General features: G+C 39.3%; 1 protein-coding gene across 2 annotated transcripts in view; it reads right to left on the bottom strand.

Annotated features, from left to right (window-relative positions):
- Nucleotides 1–6,815: 6,815 nt before the first annotated feature.
- Nucleotides 6,816–17,044, bottom strand: part of ROCK2 (Rho associated coiled-coil containing protein kinase 2) — a 97,403-nt gene continuing 87,174 nt past the window's right edge. The window contains exons 29-32 of one of the 2 annotated variants that reach the window (XM_058802903.1): nucleotides 16,319–16,397; nucleotides 15,855–16,116; nucleotides 15,057–15,270; nucleotides 6,816–10,453 (exon numbers count right to left, since the gene is read on the bottom strand). In XM_058802903.1, coding sequence (XP_058658886.1) covers nucleotides 10,450–10,453; nucleotides 15,057–15,270; nucleotides 15,855–16,116; nucleotides 16,319–16,397 — 559 coding nt within the window. In that variant the 3' untranslated portion in view covers nucleotides 6,816–10,449. Of the gene's footprint in view, nucleotides 10,454–10,511; nucleotides 11,779–15,056; nucleotides 15,271–15,854; nucleotides 16,117–16,318; nucleotides 16,398–17,044 lie in introns of those variants that run through there. The other variant, XM_058802904.1, reaches the window with a different exon arrangement.

The following is a 17,044-nucleotide window of genomic DNA, read 5'->3' as shown; positions in this document are numbered from 1 at the left end:
ACGACACTCATCAGCACACATATCATTACCATAAAAAATATAATTAAGCCTAACGAATTTAAGAATTCTTCAAAGACTGAAGTTCTCTTTCTCTAGTATTTACCCTTTAGCACAGTTACAGTATTTACAGTACTTACAGACTTACAGTATAGCACATTCATGCTTGCTTTCTCTTAGAAATAATTCTGATAAGATACTTAATTTAAGCAGCATATTTTTATTGGTCATTTCAGACAAGTTTCACTGATATCACATTTTCTCTGGATTTTTTACTACAAGGTATTTCATAGTTAGATGTATATATATTCTGGTATCACTTCAGTACTTTCTGGTTACATATAAGCAATTTTCTTCAATTATACACGATCAATTTTGCCAACATACTGACTTGTCCTGCTGCAAAACTGTAAAACCACAACAGAAGTTTGTCTTCTTCTTGCAAGCAACTCAATTAGTTCAACATTAACTGTCTGTATTTTAGGATGAAGAAAATCTGAGTCAAGGCCCAATCCAGAATAAGGTTCTAATTACTAAATCACAAATCCAGTTGGATTGTAGCACTTACATGCAACACTTAAATAGTACAATTTATACAGCTGATACAGGATACCCATAGTCACTTGCCTCAGCATACCCAGTTTTTAATTGGATAAGAGAGCAAAAACTCAACTACAAATTATTTTTCAACCTGATCTCTCATTCACTGAACATACTATTTTGGGAACAGGAATGTGTGGGAATTAATGAAACTGTGGCCAACAGTTAAAAATGCCGTTCAAGCAAAAGTTCCTGGAATGATATCCAAAATTCCCAAACACCATCCATACTGACAGTGACATGTGCACCTTGATGCATCTCAGCAGACTGATCTCCGGCAGTTGTCAGGTTTTGGTGATACTGCTCTGTGGTTCATGAATTTTTGGCCTGTCAGTGCTAAGTGTATTGAAGAACAGAGACTTCACTTAAACTTTTATTTCAGAAATTCTAATAAATTTTGTAGTACTTAGAGTAAAAAAGGGGAAAGGATATTCTTGACAACTATTAACAGAGGATTTTGGTTTTGAAAGTACTGCCTTCGCAACCAAAAGTTACATTAGTAATCATACAGCTTGCCTTCATTTAGCATTACATTCCCCAAAATTAAAAGATACAACATTCCAAGAGTTCTTATGGTATTCTGTTGATTGGCATGTAAAAACCTAGGCACCCTTGATCCCAACACCCTTGAAAACTATGGGAAGACTGCATTGACTCCATTTGAGGCAGGTTTTCTTTGAAACATTCTAAATTGTGTGACTGCTGTGGAGCAAAGGGATCTGCAAAAGCAGATGTTTCTGCCAGTGAGCACGCAGCAATTGGAGCATTCAGCATCAGAAAACAGCTGCTTCGTACTCTAAATTTTAGTGGGAAGGGCTGGGAAGAGATGTGTCTGTGGGCAGTGATTTCATGTATCCCACATCACTGACAGCAAGTCAAAGATGAGCTTTTCTTTACTGCTCCAATAAAAAGTCAAATCTTTCAATGTTGGTTGAAAGATTAATTGTAAACATTCTGATTTTACTAAATGTGTGTAAAGTATCTGAAGTGGTCTAAATGGTGGCAAGTGGCATGTGATACATTTTCCAGGTGATACTAATAAATGCTATTTTTCAAGATTGATAGTGTCATTCTTACAGTTAATTTTCATTGCATTTGAGTTTTTATTGTTTATTGTTCTCTCCCTATATGGAGAGAAAATGAAATATTCATTACAGGTCATAAATGGGCAGCTTTCACCTTAACACTTGAAGCATCAGGCTGAATACTGACCTGCCAAATGCTAAAGAGCTCCAGCATCTTAAAATGAAAAAAAACACACTTGCTTTTTAATTAAAGCCTTTTCTTGATAGAGAAAGATTTGTATGGAATTCAAACCCTCTCTGTTATTGACATCTTTCACACTCCTGAGTGATGCTGTAGCAAGATGAAGCTGCTCCATTTTTGGTTTGAGAATCAGCACCTCAAGATGGTTTTTTATCATAAAATACTGAAAATGCATTTAAGAACAGTTCTTAATAGGTTACTTAATGCATTTTGAATAAATCACCTTAGAACCTGTGGGAAAAAAAGACTGAGGAAAACAAATAAAGCTGGGTAATTAATGAACTTAAGGTAAAGTAATTTTGTGGACTTGGAAAGCTGGACCATGAGTTCTCATTCAAGCTGCAAGAGATATGGAACAAATCAGAAACTAGCAGTAAATAGTTGTACACACTTTTTCCTCTCTCAGAGAGTAACTTTCATAAACAGAGGCACATTCAAATTCCAGGCAAGCCCCATGAAAGCGCAGGCACTGTGTTTTCCAGTAGGTAAAGAATAATCTTCTCGGTGGCTGGATTAAAGGCAACAGCTTTAGACAGACACATAGGCAGGATAAATCTTGTTAAACTTGTCATTCACCATATCAGGGTGGAAACAGGGAGGTCATTGGCTGTGTAATGCAGCAGCAGGGCAAAAGCAAGCAGGGAAAGCATCTTGGATTTACAGCAGAAGGTGTAAGCAAGTAAGCAGCTCTTGTCCACAGGGCTGGAAGTAATCCAGCCCCATTCACAGATGCTGTACAGGTGTGGAATTACACACTCGGTGTCCAATTGCACCAGTTCACAACATGCTCACAAGGTAACACAACCTGTCCTGCCCTGGCTGACAAAGTGTGTGTCTTGCCGGGGCTTTCAAAAACTTTGAGTCTTCTTGTCTGTGAGAAGACAAGCTCTGAGTTCCAGTACAGTCCACTAAATAACCCCAAGTACCTCCAGCAGTGGCTGTGACAAACTGTGACTGGATTGGGCAGCAGGTAAGCTAGAAGCTCACTTCAGCTGTATGAGAGAAAACATTTACCATGAGATTTACTATTGAAAGAAGGAGGATGTGAGCTCAGAGACACAGGCTGCAGGTCTGGACATGGATGTGGACAGGGGAAGAGGTGTATAGTTTATTTTTTCTGGACTGTCCTCAGTGAACAAACACTGAACACAAATGCAAACGCATCCTCTCCCCTCCCCATGGGCCTCCCTTAGCACTGGGCATTCTGTGCGAAGCAGATCTTTCCTTGTGCTGCTCCAATCCGCCAAGGGATGGGATTGCTTGGACTGCTCAAGAGCCCCTGTCCCTGCCTGAGCCCCGAGCCTCTGTCTGCCTTACGCCGTGCACGTGGCTGCTCCCCAGCCTGGCTCTGCTCAGCTGATCTACTGAAACACAAGAGAAAGGAATGGGCTGGGGAGGCAGGGACAGCCCCTAACCGCTGCAGGTTGAGAGCTGGATTTTAGTGCAGTTTGACTCTGGAGACCAAAGTAATTCAGAATTAGCTGAATGGCCCCAGTCTTATAGAACACCTTCACTCACTTCTTTAAAGGTGGTAAAATTACTCTTCCTCCACCAAACAATCATCCACTTAGTGACATATGTAATAGGGGGAAAATAAAAAAAGGAAATAACAGCTGAGTCCACACAAGGAACTATTATAAATGAAAAACTCCACAGATGCGGAGATAACAGATATGAGGTAGTTTCCCTGCCATGTATTTTCCCTGATGATAAATAATAATGACTTCCCTCCAAATTCTCTTCAGGCTGGTTTTTCCTCTCTCTTCCAAATTCTTCCATACTTGAAATTCATATTTATGTATGAAGCAGAACATGAAATGTCACTGTCATCACTAATAATGGTCTAAGGATGTCTCACTTTTGAAGGTGAGGAAACTGAAAAAAAAAATCTTAAAATAGGATGTTCTAAAGTTCTTGGTTTGTACTAAATTAAATTTGCTGGATTTTGAGCCAGCGTTCTCCAGGACACTTCACAGTTCTCGGTGATGACAACTGTTGAGGTCAAACAGGTGCCTGGGAGCCACAATGAACATCACTGTAAGAATCTGACAGATCATCACTTGTGATGGATCCAATTACAAGACCTTGCAAGCCTCACAGACCTGAGACCTGATGGACCTCAGGTGTTTCCTGCCTAGTGGCAAGACAGACATACAGTCATTTTCAAGTTAAAGGTGTCAGCTATTCCATTCTACATTGGCAGTAGTTTGGGGCAGCCATCTGTGTCTTGGAAAAAAAATTCAATCTTGGGGCTAGGAGTAAAGTAAGAGATTTTTACATCATAGTTTTGATGAAATTTAACTTGGGATACTTGAAGAACAGTTTAAATAATTGTCACAATTTTGTTCATACCCTGTTTTGTTTCATTATTTTATCTTAGAACTTTCTTAAATTGTCAGAAGCCTGAACAGGTACCTCTCTGCATTATGTGGTATCACTGACTCACAGGGAGGGAGCTTTAAGAGGGCAGACATTTTATCTGTCAGGTATTCTGCAAAATGATGTAAAGAACAGAACCTGCACCAGTCTAAAACATGACAAGTTAAGTTGGCTTATGATGGTTCTGATTCAAACTGTGTAGTAACAAGGCTCCATGCTGAAAATCAATTCTACTTACTACCTTATTATAATTGCAAGTCATCTGTGTATATGCCTGCTCTGGAATGTACAAGATTTCTGCTTTGGAATGCAAAGGCTTTGGCCAGCAGTACCAAGACTCATACTATATGAAAATCATAAATGGAATAACACACATCCTACATCTCACTGTTGCCTCTGTCAGGTAATTCTTAATGAAGCACAAATTGAGCTTCAATAAAGCATATTTTAAATAATTACTGGAGAGAAACTCTTTCACCTTTGAACAGCTGACTATATACAGATCCTGTACAGTGGTCTTTCAAGAGTCTGACTTATTTTGTGAGGGTTTTCTTCCCCCATGAAATGCACTGTCAGCACAACTTACATTCTTCATGGACTCTCTGAGCTCATGGGCATTTTCCTCTCTCAGCCATGTTGGTTTTTTTAATTTGCACAAATGCCCACCTTCCAGCAATACAACTCCCATTGCTGTAGCTCAGAACAGAGCTGGCAGGGGAGCCTCTCCCCATGGCTCCAGATTGGACTAAAGGCTACACAGATCCTACTGAGTCTCAAGTGGCCCCCAGGACACAGGGATTGTAATATGCTGGAAAACATCACACAGACACATGAGACCATGGGATCCAGCAGGCAGATTCAAGTCCTGAAGCTGCAGCCAGACCTGCACCCAACTGCAAGGCCTGCTCCAAGAGCCTACCAGAAAATGGAACAGGGCTCAGACCTCAGGTGGGGTATGCAGCTCCTTCAGTCTTAAAAACATAAAGGGATTTAGTATCTCAGGTAACTCCAAAACAAGTTCCTATCAGTTCACTTGCTAATAAAAAGTAGCACTTATTGAAGGCAATTCAGTGCCCAAAGTCTCAGCAGTTGGTGATGCAAAGGACAAGAGGACTGGCTGTGATCTCACAAGCCCGGTGTGCAGTCGCTGGATAGCCATGCTTACCAAGTGGTGCAAGAGCATCCTGGGCTATTGCAAAAAGCACCCCAAACAGCAATGACAAACGACAAGAACTACATGACATGGGGCCCACAGGGACAGTATGCAGAGAAGCAGGCACACATCTCTGAACAAACACTGGAGGCCTTGACCTTAAAATGAGGTGGTAAGACTGAAGGATCCCATGCAGTTGTCTTGGCTGTGGAAACATTTCTGTGCAGCTCCTCCAACAAGTAAGGGCTGCAGGGACATGACATTATTGGACTCTCTGCCCTTTCTTTTCAGGGTGATGATGTGTTTTTCCAGAGTTCTTTAAGGTATCAAGACTACATACACTTATAATTAAAATTTTGTGACCTTTCACCATGACTTTTATTTTGAAAGCTCACTTTCATCTTGCACCTTCTACAAGATTATTGGAGCAAAAGCAGCTGCAGTCAAATCCAAGGCTTCACCCTTGCAATATTGAGTAGTAATGTGGCTTTCTTACCTTTAAAAAACACTGCTTCCTGCCTATAAAGTGGCAAAGATTCCACACCCCAATTTTCATTAATAAGACCTGGTAATTAGCATCCCTGTGCCAATACATTATTTTCTCTACATCCCCACTTCTTAAGAGCTATGTTTCTACAGCTACAGCTCTTCCATTCACTGCAGTAGTTTCTGGGGAGAACTAGGCTGGATGTGTTTTGAGTGTTCTTCTCTGCCACACACATTGCAGTAGACTTGTCCAGTTTCTCAGATGAGAATGTCTGAGCATGTACACCTGTCCAATTTTTAGGCAACTTCAACATCGAACACAAATTGTATTTTCAGAACCACTCCATCAATATCTTTTATGGAGATTAGAAAGAAGAATCCTTCCCACCCTCATGAGGGGTACTTCAAAGCAGCAGGCAAACTCTGTGATCCTTGGGATTCTGATAGAACCCTAAATGATTCAGAAGATTATCTTAAAAAATAAGAAATGTTTTCAATTTAAAGTGTACTATGTGCAGAGATGATTATTTGTAAAAAACTGTAATGCACTGAGAAAGGCACCAAGTCTGTCAGAGGTCAAGGAGTGTCTAGATCATGCTTTTAGTCATATGGTTTAGTTTTACGTAGTTCTGTGAGGATCAGAGAGTTGGACTCGATGATCCTTATAGGTCCCTTCCAACTTGATGTATTCTGTGATTACATGAGAAAATAAATTATTCATTATTGTAACATGAATGTCAAGGCAAACTGCCCAGGAATGTGGAGGAGACTGAAATACTCCAGTTTACTGAACTGGACCTTGTTCTTCCGCCTCAAAAACAGAATAAGAAGGTGATTAAGGGTTTGTATGAGCAATGTAGGTAAGAAGTTTGCTTTCATATAAGCTCCCACTTTTCACAGCAGCATCTCATATACAACCTAACAAGCACAGGATGGGTAAAGGCACTTGGGACCAAAAGATATAATTCTTTTTTAAGGATGATTCTCTCAAAGTTAGATGGGAAATTAATACATTGTAAGATTACAAACAGAAAGGCTCAAATTTCTAATGATCACTTGACATTAGAAACAAACCAGAAACTAAAGAGAAAAAGCCCATCATTTCAGTGGCAGCTTTCCTGGCCTTGGTGCCTTCAGAGAGCCACTGAATGCCTGTCAAAATGTAGGAGGTTCAATGTTTTCAAGAGGCAGTAAGAGAAAGTAAGTGAAATTTCAGTGATGCTTTAAATTTGGCCCCTGCCACTGCTAAGATCTTGAGCCTCCTGCATGTTTCCAAGTCCTACATCCTATTGTGATTCTGTGTCATGTTTTTGGTTACAGCATCAGCCATGCTCAGAAGCACAAGAACCACCACAGTTTTCCTCTAGTTAGAAGCAGACCTGGTGCTGGGTTGCTGGCAGTGCTGGAGGAGCTGCACTTTGGCAGGGACCACAAGAGGTAGGGAATTGCAGCACACAACTAGGACAGAAGTGGGAATCTCATTGCAGAAAGGTCTTTCTGACACCTGACAAGGTAACTTCAGTGGGATGTGCCTGTCCTTCTGTTCTGGTGAGCTCTTGGGTCTGGGAACTAAGGAGCAATTTCTGTACAAGTGCCTTGAGCTTCTGGCTCCAAGTCTGACCTCTGGTTTTCCAGAAGATTAATCTGCAGCTTGGCTATACCACTTCTGTACGCTTGTGAGACAAAAGGACTTGCAATGGGAGAATTTTCTATAGGTAAGTCATTCAGGCCATAAAAATGTCCTGTTTGCTTAGGACAAGACTGTAACAAAAAGAAAATAAAACATCAGTGACTTTCAAGTCAAATACTCCTTACTTCATGAATATGCCCTTCTCTCAAAAATATTAAAATGTCACCACTAGACAATAAGGAAACAACACAAAACTCCAGGAACTAGCATTAAAGAGGTGTTTGCATTTCACAGCAGGATAAGGGAGAAGAACAGAAGAGCAGCTCTGCCTTCTTTCTGTGTGCTGGGTACAAAGTGAGGTTTGTGCAGCTCAGCCCAGGGGCCTTGAGGAAGCTGTGCTAAGTGAGCTCTGCTCTGGGCAGAGCACAGGAGCCCAGTGCTCCTGCACTGCTCCCTGACTCCATCTCAGCACAGCCTGCTGTCCGTACAGCTAAGGACTGCTTGTACAAGCATGGAATTCTCACACTGGGACTAGCAATACTATCATATAGTACATCTCCTAAAATGTCAGGCTCAGCAGGGCCCCGTGGACTCACAGTAAATGAGGGCAAGCCAGGGAAAGAAAGTGCAAAGGATCCAGCCCCAGCAGTGGAGGAGCTGCCAAACAGCTCCCTGGAATCTGCTCTTTCTCCAAACACACAGCCTTTGCTGGGCTGCCTTTGGAGCAGCCCTTGCCTTTCCCATATCTGCTGCAGTAGTTATCTTTAGATTTAAATATTTCAATTAATTACCAGCTTCTCAAGTTCAGGAACTATTTTACCTTACTCAAATAGTTTATTTAAAAATATATATATATATAATATTCTCCAATTCAGAAAAGGATAGAACTTCCCACAATGTAACATTTTTTTATATATATATATAAAATATTTATGCATTCAGTGAATGGAAACAGTTTTACTGTATACATTTTTAATGTTGTACTCTATGCAAATCTGCATTATCTAAAAATATACCGTACTTCTGTAAATCAAAATAAGCAGGGAAAAACCACCGTAGCTGTATCTGGGTTATAATACCTAACAGAAATGATATGAAAGTTTTAGTTTTGAATTTAAGAACTCACAAACAACATTTTACTTTGTGAGCACATAAATAGAAGACTGAATACATTCTTGCTTTGTTAAGCTGAACTGTAGTAGAGGTTACAAAATGTAAATATATTTATTAATTTTCAGTATTTCAGTGTTTCCAAGTCCACTTTTCATGATAGTGTTAAATAAAACATGGTCCTATCCTTCCAAACATTTCAACACTCTTTAAAAACAAAAACAAACAAACAAAATTTTAAAGTGAAATGTCCTCCTTCATTGAAGTGTTAGATCATATTTTAAATTACTGCACTCCCACACAATATTTTATATATATATATATATTCTAAATATATATATATATTTATATATATATAAAGAGACCAAATAGGAGACTACATTTTTTACTGTCAATATGTTTAACATCACATACTGTAGTTGTAAAAAACATGCATTTTCTGGGATAATTATGAACACATCATGAATGAGCCCATATATATTATATTTTTTGTACAACTCCAAGTTAAAAAAAAAGTCAGAATAAGTGCCTCTGAGGCCCTTTCTTCCCAGCTATCAGTTCTCAAAACACACTACTGAATTTTTTATCTATGCCTACAGCTATGTGCTAGAGAACCAGATTAAAACTTTAAAATACATCTACAGTATGTTTCACTTTTCTTAAAGTTTGTGACAGTCCTCAGATATTGTGTTGTGAAATGTAAAAATAGTCACAGATTCTTTTATTTTCCAGAAATAAAAAAAAAAAAAAAAAACACATCTAGGAGAGTATGCAAAAACAAGGCAAAATGAAGTTTCATAGCACTTAATGAGGGTTAATATAAGTCAATAAGGAGTACTGAGGTTTGTAAAAAGGGCTGGATGAGCAGTTACATGTACAAGCAAATGGTCTGGTAAATCCCATGCTCTCAGACATTGTTTCTGTAACCAACACTTCTCCACCCTTAAAACCAGTTGATATACATTCAAAATAGATTGACACTGATATACTTAATAGGTGTAAAAATAGTGCACTATTTTTTCTGCCACAAAGCAAAACTGCATCCTAAGAGCTGGTAAACTTTCTTTTTCCTTAAATAGAAAGAATGGGCAAAAAAAGCTTGAAAAAAATTTAAATTAAGGCAATTAGACAGGTACAAGGGGACTGCCCATGATGATTTAGCTGAAACTAGTATATACTTCAAACCTATACTAGCTGCTGAACACTGACATGCAGCTTCGGATAGATGTGTATGAATGATATAAACTTCAACATTATGGCTTTATACAAGTGCATAGTTGCAACTGCAATAAGTAACGGTATCTGATTAATAAGCATAAAAAAATAAAGTGGAAAGATTTTTAAACCCCTCTTGCAGTATTACAGTACAATATATTTACACAGTTTAATGGTCACTTCTCACAGATGCAGTCTCTATCACTGTGGTGGATCCTCCTCCGGTTCTACGTGCAGACATGCTGGTGGCATCTTTACCAAAGCTGAAAAGTCAGTTTCTTCCATTGCAATACTCATTCCTCTTGATCCTTTTATGAAATGTAGTGTATGTGTCTTGCCAAGAAAGCTTTTGTGGAACAGAGCTTAAAAGGTTACCTAACATATCCTTTGACTATTTACCAACCATTCCTCAACTGATCAGTCACTTGGGAGAATACAGGAAAACCCTCAGAGATTAGTAATTTATATTGCAGCAAAAATGTAAACCTCTGATATATATAGCACAATCTCTCAGGAAAATATATATTTTTAATATATTTTGGGATATGTTTCAGTCTTGCTGTAATGGGAAGAAAATGATCACCTTGACTGTGTCTGCATTCACGGAAAGCAGTTAGCTGAAAAAGAAGCAGGAAGTTTGGTCAGTAAGTGCAACAAATATAAATCTGACAAAAATATACTTCTTCAAAGTCTTCCTTTAAGATGGGTTCATCATTGTACTTGTGAGAAGCGCCTTTCCTCTGCATCCAATAGCAACATTACTCCAGTATAGCACATCCTTACACACTGTAATCCCAAATCAATTAAACCCCCTTGCAGTACATGAGGGTAAAGTACACTATGCACAGTCTAATAGTTACTTCTAAAGGATTAGTGATCAGTAAGCTTTTAATACACAAAGATGCAGAATATTTAATTAACATAATGCTCATTACTGTGAACACTAAGCCAGTTAAGTTCTGCCAGAGCTGGTTCCTGAGTTCCCAGAGCACACAGCAGAGGAGCAGCCCTAGTGCCACTGTTATACAGCTGAGACATACCTCACATACTGTTTAAAACAATTCTTAGGCATTTAACATTTAGGTTTTTTCTGTGTAAATATAAGATTGCATCAATGTGATTGCAGAAATGATCAGATCCTGAGGCCTATAAAAAAGGTAAAGCTATTTGCAAGACATCCAGAATTAAGCCATGGGACAAATCAGATCACTGCAACAGCGGGATGTTTCTAAAGCAGTCAAGGAAACCACACCACAGAAGCTGCAAACCCATCTTTTTACATAGTTGCCAAATGCCTGGTTAGGTACCCAGAAAGCACAGCACTGCAAAGGAAAGCCAAGTCAAATTCACTTCAGAACAGAGGTAGAAAAGCAAAATGCAGAACTCCAGTGATTTCATGTCTGCTAGCCATAGACCAGTTTATATTCAAAGCTTAGAAATGAAAAGTAAATACCAAGTCTACTTCAGCTAAACATCCAACTGCTACCATCTCCCTTTTATCCTTCAAATATTCAATGCTGAGGTTCCCAGTATTAGCATTAGAGATGAGCAAGGACCCTGAAAACAGCAGTTTTGGGGTTTTTTTCAGGCAGGCAGACATGAATTTTGAAAAAAAAATCTAAAATTAGAAAAATAAAAACACTGGCAAAGGCAACAACTTTGTTTTAATGAAAATGACTCCTCTAAAAGTTCAATATGATGAACAGAATCTCATTTTTCTATTTAAAATTTTAAAATGAGATCTTGTATTTTCTCTGCTTTGAGAAACAAAATCCAACATAGCATGCTGTATTCAAAGGCAAACAAATCCATTCCTCTCTATTTAGATTTACCCCTTATACTTCTTCAGAAATCAAAAACATCGTCATCATCATCATCACCATCAATATCATCAACATCATCAAAGGACCAATCCCAGTCCTTAAATGCCAGATCAAGTAATCTGCAACAGGAGGGTTTGATGTTTAATGAGTGTCACACTTCTATAAAAGGCTTGAAAATTCCTTTTGCTATCACTAAACCTTTTTAACTGAAAGATTGTTTAAGGTAGGTGGGTTTGTTCCTTTGCCTATCACGAGTATGAAGATTCAGTTAGTGTTCATAAAAGTTATGAATATTGCATTCATTGCAGATCCATCTCAAAAATAATTCTATTCAATACAGAACTCTTACCATATTGATTTTTCCCCTAGAATTTCAGTAGGAAAGACCAACATGTACCTTTTATAAAATTATCTGCTTTCTGTTTTGTTGTTGTTTTTGCTAACTAAGGTGGTTTTATGCTCTTCTGCTATCCCCTTCCAGACAATAAGGCAAACCTAACAATTTTTCCAATAAAATCAAGTAATTTTGAGTGCTGAAAAGAACACTGAATAAGATAGCACTTCATCTGAACTTACAAACAAACATAGCAGGATTTTACTGTATCCCAAAAAAAGGGTGATTACACTGTGAAGCTATTCTGTAGCTTGTTATTTAAAGTTAAGCAATGCCAAAAAAGAGGATTTATCAACTTGTTGTCTAGGCCTCACTGTCTGTGCTCCTTGTATGGTCACCATAGAACAAAGAAGGCAAGCAAGGCAAACCCTGTCAGCAAATGAGTCATTTTACTTATCTGAGGCATTTATTTTGGGATGAGGTGAATCATTGTCTAGAAGCACTCATCTCTTTCTGTTCTAATATCTTAAGTACTAACTTTTCAACTGCTATAGCTACAACAAATGAAACACAGCCTAGTCATCTCTCCAGTGAGCTGAAGGATCCACATTAGGGTTGTATGCCAAGCACAGGATGCAGGCATGGAAACCTTACCCTAAGAGAGCATCAATATAAACATGTTACGTTGTTTAATACAGTTAATCACATGTTCTAAACAAAATGGGTTTCAGGGGAATTAGTATTTTCAGGCTTTAAACTATTTAAGCCTTTAAATGTGATATAACCCTGAAAAGGCTCAATATTCATTTGTTACATGAACTATAGCTATTACACTTAAATTTATAAGAATTAAAATACATGAAAGTTGTTTTTTTTTTTTCAATTTGGAATTATCCATTTGGCATGACGCAACCAAATGGCTGAGCAGAAATTATATGGTCTGTATGAAAAACTGGTTTGCCCTTTCTTAAACCCTCATGAAGAAAAACAGCCATGAAAGCCATCATTGTGGTTGTGTGAAATTCCTAGCAGGGACAGCATTTTTAGGACCAGGCAGCTTGGAAGGAACCTGCTCCAAGCAGGGTCAGATATAAAACCAGCCCAGGATGCTCAAGGCCTTGTCCTGTCAGGTGTTGCGAGCCTCCAGGGATGGAGCCTGTCCAGCCTCACTGGCCTCCCTCTCTGCATTGGCTTTTCCTTCTCTCCAGCTGGAGTGTCTCCTGGTTCAGGGGAGCCCCTTGTTTCTCACCATGCAGCACTGATGAGCCTGGCTCTGTCTCCTGGATGCCCTCCCCTGAGGCTGCTATGGGAGCCCCTGGGCATGTCCATCATCCAGGCTCAACAAGCCCAGCTCCCTCAGGCCTCTGCTCTGACATCCTGGTGGCCCCTGCTTGCCCTTCCCCAGTGTGCTGAGGTCTGGCTGAATCTGGGGGCTCAGAGGTGGAGGCAGGGTTGTGCTGCAGACTATGGAGTGGCCAGAGGGGTATAATCTCTTCCCTCAGCCATCCAGTTGTGCTCCTCTTGGTGCAGTCCCAGAACCTATGTGGCTGCCAGGGCCCACTGCTCAGTCCCTAGATTTAACTGGCAACTACATCTCCATTCTTCATAAAGTTCATAAAGGAAAATTAATTATTTCATATGGTAAGCCCTTGCACAAAAGCCTCATAGAAGCCACACTGAGATATAAATTTACCATAGCAATTACAGTTATTTATGAGTATGTGGTTTCTAATTAAAGGTGTTTAAATCCATACAAATTTCCACTGGTTTGACAGACCTGCATTATTCTGGTAATAGGTGACATGACCTCACAGAACTACACTTTTCTTCTGTTAGGTACATTTGTGAGGCTCACTTGGAAACTTAAACTGAAGAATTACATGCTTTACACACAAAAACACTCACCCCCCTCCTTTTTCCCCAGTACAGAATGGTAAATACTATGCTATGAAAGCATTTTGTACCAAAGTTCAAGACTGAAAACAGGGTATTGGAAGAAAAATAATTATTTGCAAAACACCTAAAAAGCTATTGAAAAAAAATCAGAATTTATCATATACCTTTATATGTTAACAGCAAGAAACAGAGTAACACCTCTAAGTTAGACTGTAAACAATATGCAGAAGTGATCTACTTGTCCCCCAAATTGTCATGAATGTTTTCCTGATTCATGCTTTCAGTCCTATCACTGATATTATATTTTTGCACAAAGAAACGCTTCAATAATTGGTCCCTAAAAAGTGATTTAAAAGCTTTTTTCCTTCATGATTATAATAAGTCTATTAATTTAAAATCTGAATTATGAGGTCTGATTCTCTTTAAAATATGTAAATTAAATCACCAAAAATTAGACTGTATGAAGGTTGGGAGGGAAGTGGAATTAAATTACTCTAAGTCCTTCCACTATGCATTTCCACCCATTAAAACACCAGTATCTGTTTAAGATCCTTATGCTTTATAGCATAAGGATGTTTTGTGGTAATAGCAGCATCACAGCAAGTGTGCTTCCCTGCATTCACAACTGTAACTCTGGCCACACACCCAGCCCAGGTCTCACCCAGCCACCTGAGATACTGGTGCCAGTCTGGTCACAGAACAAAGGACAGCAATCCTGTCTAGGCACTGCCCAATTACCTCTCTGGGGAAAAATGTTCAGCCTTTGCTAAACTGGAACACTGCAATGAACAAAATAAGTGAGACCAACTTTTTCACAGGCTGCCAGCACTGGGAACTGACAGAAACAAATATAAACTAGTACTGCAGGTGATGAAAAAAGCAAACTGAAAAAAACCACAAACTGCCCTGCACAATCATATAAATGCTACCTGCAGAATGCTATCAACTTCCACAGCACAGCACATAGGATTCTGCTCCTTTGAAGTGATCAGCAGTAAACTAACGATTTTTACATGGACAATTTTTACCCAATCAGAAGAATCTGATTAGGCTATTCTTTTAGGGATCATGAGACATTAGCATGAGCCCTTCTACCCTGAATAAGAAATTAAACCAATTGCAGTAAAACATTTAGAACAATAAATTAAATAGCAACTCTTGTGTCACCTTGGTTTGTTTGGAGGAAGCTGTCGACTTGGTCGTCTGATGGACTGGTTTGGCTGTACCTTCATGGAAGTTCTGGGAGAAGATCGAGCAAAGGGGTCTGGTGCTGGAGGCTTCTTGGGTATTTTTTTCACCAGTCGGCTCACCCATTTTTGCTGTTCTTCTGTAGAATTAGCTAACAGTAGTAGATTCTTCGCCGTAGAAATATCATAGTACACTGTAATAAGATTTTAAAAATAAAAATGAATATTGTTATTATTCTAAACATGGCTCCACATCAAAAATTAGCTGTCAGATTAGGATACTCTCATACTTGAAGCAGAGAAATCAGCAGAGTGGTCAAAAGTAAAATGCACCAGTAGGTTTCATGGCTGCTGACAGTGCCCCCTCTTTATATTTTGAGAGTAACAGCTTAGTACTGTGGAAGATGCACATTCGAGTGGAAGACAAAGAGGTGTGACTGAGACTAAGAAATTATATAATGTTGAGTCACAAGGAGCAACCTTCACCACATGTAACCCCTTCCATAGCGCTGTTGTTTCCCACAGCAGAGCACAACGCAGTGTGAGCACCTTACAACCACCACACTCTGCTGCACGAGGATGACAACACAGCAGGCACATGCACACCACAGCCACGTGCCATGAACCCAGAGCAGAGTGACCCTCACGGAGACACCCTCGGAAAGGGGCTGATGGCCATGTACTAACAAAAGACAAACCAACCTTGATGTTCAGTTGGTGTCAGACCAATGCCTTGTGGCTCCAGCACTATCTGCATATTTAAATACCTGCTATTTACCTTTGCAAGGCGCTATAATCTCTTCTTTTTTATCCATGTGATCTTTGTGACATTTGATATGGCAGCGGCGACATTCCAGAGCAGGAGGAGGTTTAAACATGTGCCACAGGGGCTTCATGCAAGCTTCACAATTGGTTGGGAAGTGGTAAAGAGTAGGTATAAACTCATGTCCTTTGTGACAAATGTAATTTGACTTCTCTCCCATGGGCTCCACAGGAAATTCCTGTTCCTTTTTGCTCTCTCCTTCATTAGCATATAGGATCTAGAATGAAAGCAAAATAATCTCAATACTCTGAGATAGCAAATATAAATTGAGAGTCGTTATCTAAGTACAAAGATTGAAGAAGTATACTAGGAATGATTTTTCAATGATTTCTTAGTAAATATTTCATTAGACAGTATTTTTGTCAATGTCTGAAATGCCATGTCTATTACACTAGAAACATTAATTTATTAATGAATACCTGGAATATCCTAGGAATTTCCTTGGCATCTGCTCTGTACACATCAGTCTGAGTGACTGGTCGGACATGGAAGAGTTTGCTATAAGAAATTGTTTTAATAAGGACAAAAATTAATGTTACCACAATTATAAATATGACAGATTAAGTTAGGATATAACATACCACATTAAGGCTTAGAACCATTAAAGATTTGTCAAGTTTGTACAGATTTCTAATCACTTGGTAAAGCCCTGTCTTTCAACCCTGCACATGAACTCCCAAAAACTCTAAATAAAAATAAGTCACAAGCATCCAGCTACATTTGTGGAAGCACTGAGAAACCATCATCCTGTGACTTTAATGGCTGCTGGCACCTTTCTAACACAATCCTTTCCCCATGCTCTGAATAACCACATTCTGCATTTATTAAGAAAATAAATTACCTATATAACCCCCCTGTAAGGCGGTTATATATCTCCATGTTGTAGGAGAAAATACATGAACACTGAAAATGATACCTTCTCTGCTACAGTTTTCATTACATGCTCCACTCCCAAGTGTGTGTGAGGCAGGTCTAGCTGAGCCAGTGGGGGCACTTCAGTTACACCAGGGCTCAGTGCACCAGTCTGAGCCCCACACTGCTCCTCCTGCACCACTGCCTACAGCAAACCCCACTCTGCACCACAGTGGGTGCTCTACAGTTCAGATTAAAAAAGCCATGTCCCATGTGATGTGCTCCCAGACTAG

This window comes from Ammospiza caudacuta, chromosome 3, assembly GCF_027887145.1.
Source record: "Ammospiza caudacuta isolate bAmmCau1 chromosome 3, bAmmCau1.pri, whole genome shotgun sequence".
In the NCBI taxonomy this organism is placed as follows: domain Eukaryota; kingdom Metazoa; phylum Chordata; class Aves; order Passeriformes; family Passerellidae; genus Ammospiza; species Ammospiza caudacuta.
This window is presented reverse-complemented; position numbering and strand designations above follow the sequence as displayed.